Raw genomic sequence first — 11,719 nt, 5'->3', positions numbered from 1 at the left:
TGACTTCAGATCTAGTAAGAGCAAGTATAAAACACAGTACATTGATTCAGTATGGGGGCAGTTCAAGTTAGAGCAGATAACAGTGTCGATAGTTACATCAGGATACGATGAAATACACAAAACTACTGATTGAGTAACAGTTGTGGCAAATTTAAAGTGCAGGATTAAATACAGTGAAATAGGGAGCAGATAAGTGTAAATTAAACTAGTGCATTGAAGGCAGAGTGCTATAGTGTCCAGAAGGGGAGAGATGAGTTGTACAGGTGCTGTCTGAAGAGGGGTGTCTTGAGGAGACATTGCTCAGAAGGTGCTCAGAGACTGGTCAGTCTTGACATCCTTAGGAAGGTTATTTCCCCACTGCAGGGGGCGAGGGTGGAGAAGGAGTGGGCTCTGGAGGCAGGGGAGCGTAGGGAGGTACAGCCAGTCTTCTAGTGCAGGGAGAGCAGAGAGGAGATAACTGGGTGCAGTCTGGTCGAGGCATCAGTAGGCGAGTACAAGAGTCTTGAGCTGGATGCGAGCGGTAGATCAGGAGGTAGTAGAATGAGCGGTGCAGTGGAGTAGCGTGGGAGAAGCGGGGCAGAGAGAACACCAGGCAAGCAGCGGAGTTCTGGATGAGCTGGATCAGACAGGTGGCGGACACAGGGAGACCGGCAGAAGGGAGTTGCAGTAGTCTAGGCAGGAGAGTACCAGGGCCTGGACGAGGAGTTGTGTGGAGTGGTTGGTGAGGAAGACTGGTCTGTAGCAGGACAGTGCAATACTATTCCAATCAGACTGGTCTGTAGCAGGACAGTGCAATACTATTCCAGTCAGACTGGTCTGTAGCAGGACAGTGCAATACTATTCCAGTCAGACTGGTCTCTAGCAGGACAGTGCAATACTATTCCAGTCAGACTGGTCTCTAGCAGGACAGTGCAATACTATTCCAGTCAGACTGGTCTCTAGCAGGACATGCAATACTATACCCATCTGGGCTAATAAACACGACTGTGATGCTCAGGTCCCATTGCTGACTCGTCCTGATCCTGATCTGTCTTGGTTTTCCTAAGACAGATGTCAGAGACACACAAGGGAGAGGAGGATTAGAGACGATAGTCAAAGGGCAGGACACCATTAGAGTTTGCAAAAGGCATTCTTAAAGATCTAATTAAAGAGTACATCTCCATTGTCAGTGCTGCAACAGATGAAGACAGGTAGACTGTTTATATCGTGCAGGAGAGCTTTATGTGTTTACATGACTAGTTCAGCTCTAATGAATCGCTCAAATTCACAAGCAGCCAGGCACAGTCTCGCAGCCAATCTGTTGACAGGACTGTGGGGTGCTGTCGGTCAGTTTGGAACACTGCAGCAACACACAGACACATTCACTAGAATTATTTACATTGCAAATTCACAGCATGGATATATATATATATATATATATATATATATATATATATATATATATATATATATATATATATATATATATATATATATATAATATATATATATATTGCTCAAGCTACATTCAAGCACGGTAAACTCAAGAGTTAAACTAAGATTCTTGTAATGGGAGCCTCACAGGGAATATAGTGTTTTGGAGGTTTGGGTCATGGTTCTACTGGTGGAACATCCTGCGTATAAGAACATCTGGTTTGTCAGAATATCCCATGTACGTTTTTGGAATTCATCCAATTATCTTCATATAAAATTACATCCATAGGTATAATCAATCAACCTAATATTCTGGGGTTGTTAACCCTGCTAACTCAGCTATTTTCTATCCAATACTAACAATTATGTATCCGGACATGTCAGTGTATAGACTGTATAACCATATTTAGCACACAATGGAATTGAAAACTTAGAAAAGCTTGAGTGGTCAGAGAAAAAACAGTTCTCCATATCGATCGCCATACTGGTGAATGGACCATCTGGTCTACAGAGAGACTGGATTAAGTATGCATTTCTAAGTTTTATTTTATGCTTTATTAATGTTATATATATATATATATATATATATATATATATATATATATATATATATATATCCAATAATATATATATATATATATATATATATATATATATATATATATATTAAATAGTATATATATATATAGATATATAATATATATATATATATTAAATATACTATTTTTACATATTTATATTCAACTTTCTTCCCCCCATTGTAAAGATGACAATAAAAAATTGTTAAAAAAAAAGAACGTGTCATCTTTTCTTAAAAAAAAAACATACTCTCATTTAACAAGAGCAACAAAAAGACTCTTAAAAATGCTTCCACAGCTCTACTCTCTCTAATCCATAAAATAGTTCACCAAAACTTAACAACATTCACTAAAAATAAACGTACGAGGTTCAGCGGCTGCCCCCCTGCCAGTCACTTACTGACTAAACCTGACTTACCTTGTCTTAGCACCAGCATAACACAGGGAGCCTGGAAAAAAATACACACAGATCATTCAGCTAGTATCTTAAATGTGTTCAGAAAAATAAGTACAAGCTTGTACATTGTAAAGTAGCTGTGCTTATTGTTAATGGAATCTCCTTCTCGACCTGGGTCTCTGGGCTGTGTTGTTCACACTGGTGTACAAGAAGAAGTCTGGGGGAGTGTGAGCACTGACTGGGAGTCTCACCTTGGATCCTGCAGTATTGGAGGAGCAGCAGAGTGAACACAGTGAGAACAAGCAGAGTGAAGCTGCTTCTGTAGGCAGCAGTAAAAGCATTCTGCCAGGATGCTGGGGAATGAAGGGACATTGTGAGTGTGTGCCGGTGTAGTGCTCCTCTCATACGGAAAGGAAATGCATCTTTAATATATACTTCATGTATTACAAAAATATATAGCTTTAAAATACACTGTTCCTCCATTTTCCAAATATTTACATATATGAAATATACATTTTATATAAATTAAAAAATATATTATTCACATACACTGCTGTGCAAACATCTTAGACAGTATTCAGGAGTTAATATATATATTTGACAGTTATGAGCATCAGTAATTTACCCGAAGGCTCCACTAGTGTTTTCTACTATTATAACATCTTTGACTGTTATTATTAATACAGCTTAGTTTGGGTGAGAAGAAATCAAACCTGTCACCCCCCCCCCCCCCCCCCCATTCATTCATCAATCCATTATCTTTAACCACTTCATCCTGTGATCACAACAACTCAAAGAAAGCAAACTACACACGAGCAGCAGCAGCTAACATGAAGAGCTGCAGAAACCGTCCAGCAAGGATGAGCAACACTGAAGACAACATCCAGCTTCACTCTTTACACCCAGCACTATTCCCGCATGCTTTTTACTAGGCTCATCATTTAACATACAACGTCCTGGCAGTTTGTGCTATTTGTACAGTATTAGCCCCTCTAATACTGCTGGTTCTTGTTCTAACTAATCTCTCAGTGTCAACTGCAACAAACCTGCACAGTTAGTATGGATTGTAACGAAAAAAGAAGTGGCACAAAGTTGGGGACTAGCTGATCTCCAGCTTTAGTACAGTATTAAGGATTGTGATTTGTTTTGGTGTGCTTCCAAACAGGAACAAAAAGGAAAGGCATTCCATAGTGATTGATCCTAAACAGGCATGTGGAACTGGCAGTTTTGAAACACTAAAATAACATTTTAGCTATAGCTGTTCTTTTAGGAAAGCTTACGTTCCACTGTGATCAGTATCTCTGTGCTGCTCTTCCTCACTCCCTGTGACTCCACAGCACACGTGTAGCTCCCAGCGTGGCTCTTCTCAGTGCTGGCTGTGCTGTACAGTGCAGAGTCTGTGCTGTTAGTCACAGGCTCCCCGTCTCTCAGGATGCTGTAGTGCAGTTGAGGGCGGGGGGTTTTGTTCACTGCTGCCTCACAGGTCAGGTTAAGAGCCTCTCCCTCCTTTACTGTGGCTCCTGGAGAGGCTGTCAGGGTCACCCAGGAGAGCAGCTCTGAATCAAGAACATTGGGAAAAACTGTGGAAATTGTGTATTTCGCCTTGATATAATAAAAACTTGCATTACTTAGATCTAATTTATTAGAAAAATAAATGTGTCAAATATAAATGGCCCACCCTGTATAATAATATTAATAACATTTACTTAAAGTAATGTAAAGCAGGGATGTAGCGTACAACAGGTAACCTGGATCTTGAATGCTGGATTCTAAAGCATGACCGTAGCTTGCGTTTACATGGTATTTAAGCCGTTTTAAGCGTGAGAAAGCATTTGACCCTGCCCTTTAAGCCACCCTGTCTAAACGCTGTGTTTCTCCTTTAGCAAGAGTAAATGGGTGTCATCTGTGCGTGCTACCTCACAAAGGGCTGACTGTGGAGCTGATTTTCAAGTGCATGGAAACCTCAGCAATTATTAGTAAGGTTCCTTCTGTTTCTAGTTGACATTTTTCCAATATACAGTACCGGGTTTCCTGAATTATTGTGTGTAATAATTACAGGGGCCCTGACATTAATAATAATAAACGCAGCGCTATTGTAGGAGAAATAAAGTTGCAACTTGTTTTGATCAAAACACAATTCATTTGTTTGTTGTAACAAATTTAAAAATACACCCAAAACAATTGAATTGAATTGAATTCATTTCACACCCAAATAATATACCATGACTGAAGAGTCTGTATTAGATTGAGTAAACTCACCAGTAATGTTTAATCTCACAGGATCGCTGATCTGCGAGTGCTGTGCTGGATCTCCTCTTTGTCCCCGACACCAGTACTGACCCTGGTCAGATCCAGCAGCTGCAGAGATTGTGAAGCTGTCCCCAGTTATAATGTGGGCAGGCGTCTGCAGCACTGGAGTGTCCTCTCTGTCTTTGTACCAGAGATATTCCCAGTCAGCAGAACCCCCCTGAACCCCACACCTCAGAGTGACGGCCTCCCCGGTGAATATCTCTGGGAATGGAGGCTCCAGGGTGACTCTGGGCTTTGGCAGCTCTGCACAAACAGAGAAGATGACAGAATTAGGGTTGCTAATTGGTCACTTGGGCTAATTGATCATCAATCAATCCATTATTATCTGTATTTGTCCTCCAACGCGACAGTCCTGGTTGGCTTCCCTGTCATCTTGAAAGCATCATAGGGGCCCTGACTTCTCTGCCTCTCCCAAGTCAGGGTTTGCTGAGGTGAGAAACGGTCTTAAAAAATAACAGGATATTCCAAATGGGGAAAAAAATGGGGGTAAAGTGTTTTTTTAATTATTTTTAATAACTTTGGATATGCATGTGATAGAAGCAAACTGTAAACGGGATATGAAAGCAAAGTTTGCACATAATGCAGATCAAATTTCTAGACTTCAAGGAGTGATTTCATGAATTTCACTGCATTTAGCAATTATATCTAGCTCATATGCTGTTTAAAGTTTATACATTTTTTGAGACACTGTAGAAAGAAAAGGGGGTAAGCTGTTAAGACTACAAATTCAGATATTTTATTTGAAATTCTCAACCCGCCCACCTCTCACTGACACCCGCACCTCCGCAGATTCCCCCTGGAACGAGGAGGACCCCCACCATGCTCGGCACTTGTAGGACCCCTCCTCACTCTTTGAGAAGTGATACTCGTCCAGCGCAGTGCCAGGTTGGGCCTGCAAAACTTTACTGTTCTTGTAAAAGACAACCCGGTTTGCTGTGTTACCCACACGGAGACGACACCTCAGAGTGTCTCCATCAAATACAGGCTGGGGAGGAGTCTGCAGGATCACATTTTTATCTGAAAAGAGAGAGAAAAAAATCAGATTAGAACAGTTGAGACCTATGGGACCTGTGGAATTACACCAACATTTCTTTTTTTTTTTTTTTTAAACGCTCTTCATGTTATATTTTCTGATTCCCTCATTATGAGCAATTGAAAGGGTTCTCATAGGGGCTCCTGAGTGGCGCATCCAGTCAAAGGTGCTCCGCGTGGAGTGCAGGATGTGCACTACTGCCTGGGGATCACAGGTTCAAGTCCAGGCTATGTCACAGCCCACCAGGAGTTCCTAGGGGGTGACACCCAGGTGGGGAAGGCTTAGGTCAGCAGAGGAATCCACGGCTCAATCGCACCAGCGCCCCCTGTGGCTGGTAGGGCTCCAGATCTGTGTTGTCCTCCAGCACTATAGGTCTGGTGCCCTCGCTGTGGATCCACAGTGTGAAAAATGACAGATTGGCAGAAGCACGTTTCGGAGGACACGCGCTCCAGCCTCTGTTACCCGAGTCAGCAGGGGGGTTGCGAGCAGTGAGCCGAGGATTCAGATAATAACTGGGCACACTCAATTGGGGATAAAACCAGGGTAAAAAATTGGAGACGACTAAATTTATAAAAATACATTAAAAAAGGGGTTCTCATAAACTTATCAATATAATATTAAATACCTTTACGCACTCGTCAGGATCCCCAAATAATGTAATATGATCCAATCGTATTGCAAAAATGTGCATTCTGGAAGGCAATTTCAAACAATTGAATTTTCTGTACTTTTTAGCATTACCCTCCCGACTCAAGCCCACCCCATCCGAGTGGCTCAAGCTCGGCCAATTGTGCGCCGCCACCCTGGGAACTCCCAGCTATGGTCGAAGATGGCATAGCCCTGGTTTTAAGTAGATTTTAAAACATTAATACTGTGCTTATGTATTTATTCAAGTTCTATTCCCCTCCTGTGCTCAACTGGGCCAAAGTAAATGACTGATTTGGATTGCGCTGCATTCTAGAACCCTGTCCTTGCTTCTTAAATCTACCCACTCAGGTCCATGTGCTTCTGTCTTTATCTTTCTCTGACTCCTCTGCTTATTCTCCATAAAAGTCATTTTCCTGCGTAACCTGTAGCTCGGCATATAAAAAGTCAACTGTCCGCAACAGGGCCTAAAGGGTTAATCATTCAATTTACTGATACTACCCTCCAGAGACCAAGCAACAACAAAAAACCAATGACATTGAAAGGGTTTATGTTATTTGGCATGTTTGCAATTAAAAGAACATGTTATCAATAATAAAAATATATACATTGTAATTTTTTTATTGTACTCATTTACTGCACTGTGCACCGTAGTGGATTTTGGGATTCACTTAACATAACATTTCAGGATAAATCAATAATAAGGTCCAATTAAGCAACAACTCCTGTATCGACTACAGTGGACCTTGTACTGAACGCAATGCATTTTATTTGTTATTAATATTGAATCTAGTTAATCTGCATTAAAAACATCATGAACACTCAATAAGAATGATATAAAATAATAGTTTAGAAATATATTATTATAAACTTTGCCTTTTGAAAATTCCATAAAAAGACAAAAAAAGCAATTTTCTTCAAAGAGATAATGGAACTCATGGGAAATAAAACAACGTGCATCACTGATATCACTGGAGGTCCACAGGGGAGTACAACAGGTATAAACTGTGTAGAATTAAGCAGCTTCTAAAAATACTATAAACACAAGTGTCTGCTGGAGATGACAAAAGTCAATGGCGGGGTCTCAGGAGGATATTTGCGGGCTGAATATACCCACCTGGTGGCCCAATTAGGGAATCACAGCTACAACGTGACCTTGTGACCTAAAGAACACAAGCAAAAACAACAGTACCAACTGAAGCTGAAGGACAGGAGATTTTTTAAATGTTTTTATTTTATATAAACATCTCTGAAGAATCCTCAACTAACTCACCAGTAATGTTTAATCTCACAGGATCGCTGAGCTGCGAGTGCTGTGCTGGATCTCCTCTTTGCCCCCGACACCAGTACTGACCCTGGTCAGATCCAGCAGCTGCAGAGATTGTGAAGCTGTCCCCAGTTATAATGTGGGCAGGCGTCTGCAGCACTGGAGTGTCCTCTCTGTCTTTGTACCAGAGATATTCCCAGTCAGCAGAACCCCCCTGAACCCCACACCTCAGAGTGACGGCCTCCCCAGTGAATATCTCTGGGAATGGAGGCTCCAGGGTGACTCTGGGCTTTGCCTCATCTACAGAAACAAAGAAGAGGACAGAAATAGGGCACAGGCAAGACTTTATGCATTATTTGTATTTATACAATGGGTTGGGAGCTATCTGCATCCTGATTGGCTGACAGGCTGTTGGGAAAAGTGTTCTGCTTTTACTTTTTAAATTGATTTTCTATGCATTGAAACATGCTTCACATTTTGAAACTACACTGCTGTCCTGGTAACATTTTTGCCCTTGCAATTTGACAAAAAGAACCGGTTTGTTGTATTTGTTCAGTGCTCTAATACACTAAATTAGCATAGTCACACTACAATTGTCGGTATTATATTAGAAATTCTCAACCCGCCCACCTCTCACTGACACCCGCACCTCCGCAGATTCCCCCTGGAACGAGGAGGACCCCCACCATGCTCGGCACTTGTAGGACCCCTCCTCACTCTTTGAGAAGCGATACTCGTCCAGTGCAGTGCCAGGTTGGGCCTGCAAAACTTTACTATTCCTGTAAAAGACAACCCGGTTTGCTGTGTTACCCACACGGAGACGACACCTCAGAGTGTCTCCATCGAATACAGGCTGGGGAGGAGTCTGCAGGATCACATCTTTACCTGAAGAGAGCGAGGAAGAATTCAGATTAGAACAGCTGAGACTGGTCCAAAATGAAAAACACAAACACACCCAAACAATTAAACTAAACTTTGCTACAAATCCAAATCAAACACAAAACATTTTTACATTTCTTTTTTGTTATTGTAATAGTCGCTGTAAGCAGCTTGCCTTTCTCATAAAGTCTCATGCTTACTTCATAAATATATCATCACCAGTATTATACCCAGAAGCCCCCCCCTAGCAGCTGTAACCTCTTTCCTGTGGCTGGTCTTTCCCAAGGTCATCTGTGCAGTACCACTGTTCTGTAACAAACAGTCTTTCACTGCATTGCCAGCTTGAAAGTATTCTGAAGTATTTTTTTTAAAAGGCTGCAAATTCTTGTTCCAGTGACGTCAGAGCGCGCCTTCAATCACACATATCAAGTGCAATCTGTCATCGTAACAGGATAATAGGATACACTGTGACAGACATATCTCATTATTCACTTTTATTAAATCTACAATTTATTTTATTTATACTAATCAAAAGTGCCATTGAAGCTTTATAGCTAATTTACTTGCTAATCTTTGAAAGTGTTGTTTGCTTGAGTACAGTGTGGTGACTCTGCTATGGAGAACACAGAATTAGTTCTGACCGTGGTGTAGGATGGAGATGGAGTTTTTACAATGAAGCTCAGACACTTTGTCTGAGTTATGCACTTCTGCACATTTTGTACTAATAAATCTGCTGTACAGGAAAACCTCCATTTTCCAAACACACAGCTGCCTCCAATATTATTCACACCCTTCATAGACTAGAATGGGTTTTACAATGCACAGCTGCCTCCAGTATTATTCACACCCTTCATAGACTAGAATGGGTTTTACAATGCACAGCTGCCTCCAGTATTATTCACACCCTTCATAGACTAGAATGGGTTTTACAATGCACAGCTGCCTCCAGTATTATTCACACCCTTCATAGACTAGAATGGGTTTTACAATGCACAGCTGCCTCCAGTATTATTCACACCCTTCATAGACTAGAATGGGTTTTACAATGCACAGCTGCCTCCAGTATTATTCACACCCTTCATAGACTAGAATGGGTTTTACAATGTACAGCTGCCTCCAGTATTATTCACACCCTTCATAGACTAGAATGGGTTTTACAATGCACAGCTGCCTCCAGTATTATTCACACCCTTCATAGACTAGAATGGGTTTTACAATGCACAGCTGCCTCCAGTATTATTCACACCCTTCATAGACTAGAATGGGTTTTACAATGTACAGCTGCCTCCAGTATTATTCACACCCTTCATAGACTAGAATGGGTTTTACAATGCACAGCTGCCTCCAGTATTATTCACACCCTTCATAGACTAGAATGGGTTTTACAATGCACAGCTGCCTCCAGTATTATTCACACCCTTCATAGACTAGAATGGGTTTTACAATGTACAGCTGCCTCCAGTATTATTCACACCCTTCATAGACTAGAATGGGTTTTACAATGCACAGCTGCCTCCAGTATTATTCACACCCTTCATAGACTAGAATGGGTTTTACAATGCACAGCTGCCTCCAGTATTATTCACACCCTTCATAGACTAGAATGGGTTTTACAATGCACAGCTGCCTCCAGTATTATTCACACCCTTCATAGACTAGAATGGGTTTTACAATGCACAGCTGCCTCCAGTATTATTCACACCCTTCATAGACTAGAATGGGTTTTACAATGCACAGCTGCCTCCAGTATTATTCACACCCTTCATAGACTAGAATGGGTTTTACAATGCACAGCTGCCTCCAGTATTATTCACACCCTTCATAGACTAGAATGGGTTTTACAATGCACAGCTGCCTCCAGTATTATTCACACCCTTCATAGACTAGAATGGGTTTTACAATGCACAGCTGCCTCCAGTATTATTCACACCCTTCATAGACTAGAATGGGTTTTACAATGTACAGCTGCCTCCAGTATTATTCACACCCTTCATAGACTAGAATGGGTTTTACAATGTACAGCTGCCTCCAGTATTATTCACACCCTTCATAGACTAGAATGGGTTTTACAATGTACAGCTGCCTCCAGTATTATTCACACCCTTCATAGACTAGAATGGGTTTTACAATGCACAGCTGCCTCCAGTATTATTCACACCCTTCATAGACTAGAATGGGTTTTACAATGCACAGCTGCCTCCAGTATTATTCACACCCTTCATAGACTAGAATGGGTTTTACAATGCACAGCTGCCTCCAGTATTATTCACACCCTTCATAGACTAGAATGGGTTTTAGCAAGTAAATGCCAGTGTACATTCAGTATTTGTTGCATTAATAAATGAAAACATGAATATTTTCAGACATTCTGAATTGGACTTCGCAAAAATATATTTGTCTAACATAGCTGCATGTTATTTAAAAGACTGAAGGTTCACAATTATTCACACCCCGAAACATTAAAATGGACAGAAATGTTTTTGCGACTCCACTATCCAAACAACACCTGTCCCAAATATTTTGGAAAATAGAGGTTTTACTGTCCTTCATTCAAGTGGCCTGCTTGCATTTATATCACCCATGTCTGGTCGGCTATCTTTATTTATTATTATTATTTTTTTTAAACTATTTTCAGTACTACTGCCACAATAGGGTTACAGGATAGTACTCCCATCAGTAGTAGCCTGTAATCATAGACTTAAGCTCAGGACTTTATAGGAACTATTTTCTCTGCAGAAGGTTACATTTCTCAATCCGGGTCCAGCTGGGTTAATAAACTCACCAAACACAGTTAGTTTAACGGGATCGCTGAGCTGCGAGTGTTGTGCTGGATCTCCTCTTTGTCCCCGACACCAGTACTGACCCTGGTCAGATCCAGCAGCTGCAGAGATTGTGAAGCTGTCCCCAGTTATAATGTGGGCAGGCGTCTGCAGCACTGGAGTGTCCTCTCTGTCTTTGTACCAGAGATATTCCCAGTCAGCAGAACCCCCCTGAACCCCACACCTCAGAGTGACGGCCTCCCCGGTGAATATCTCTGGGAATGGAGGCTCCAGGGTGAGTCTGGGCTTTGGCAGCTCTGCACAAACAGAGAAGATGACAGGAACGGATGTGGATGACATTCAGTTATAAACCGCGATTGCAGAGAGAGAGAGAGTTAATGAATGTGTGGTATTAAAACCTTTCAAGCCATATTGATG

At 41.5% G+C, this 11,719-nt stretch overlaps 1 protein-coding gene across 1 annotated transcript in view; it reads right to left on the bottom strand.

Annotated features, from left to right (window-relative positions):
• Positions 1 to 861: 861 nt before the first annotated feature.
• LOC121304037 (Fc receptor-like protein 2) overlaps positions 862 to 11,719 on the bottom strand; it is a 21,555-nt gene continuing 10,697 nt past the window's right edge. The window contains exons 3-11 of the mRNA XM_041234989.1: positions 11,305 to 11,598; positions 8,274 to 8,528; positions 7,650 to 7,943; positions 5,461 to 5,715; positions 4,648 to 4,941; positions 3,669 to 3,944; positions 2,640 to 2,741; positions 2,410 to 2,440; positions 862 to 1,041 (exon numbers count right to left, since the gene is read on the bottom strand). Coding sequence (XP_041090923.1) covers positions 972 to 1,041; positions 2,410 to 2,440; positions 2,640 to 2,741; positions 3,669 to 3,944; positions 4,648 to 4,941; positions 5,461 to 5,715; positions 7,650 to 7,943; positions 8,274 to 8,528; positions 11,305 to 11,598 — 1,871 coding nt within the window. The 3' untranslated portion in view covers positions 862 to 971. The remainder of the gene's footprint in view (positions 1,042 to 2,409; positions 2,441 to 2,639; positions 2,742 to 3,668; positions 3,945 to 4,647; positions 4,942 to 5,460; positions 5,716 to 7,649; positions 7,944 to 8,273; positions 8,529 to 11,304; positions 11,599 to 11,719) is intronic.

The sequence above is a fragment of the Polyodon spathula genome, chromosome 36 (genome assembly GCF_017654505.1).
Source record: "Polyodon spathula isolate WHYD16114869_AA chromosome 36, ASM1765450v1, whole genome shotgun sequence".
Lineage (NCBI taxonomy): Eukaryota > Metazoa > Chordata > Actinopteri > Acipenseriformes > Polyodontidae > Polyodon > Polyodon spathula.
Note: the sequence above shows the minus strand (reverse complement) of the source record. Positions and strands in the feature narration are given on the sequence as shown.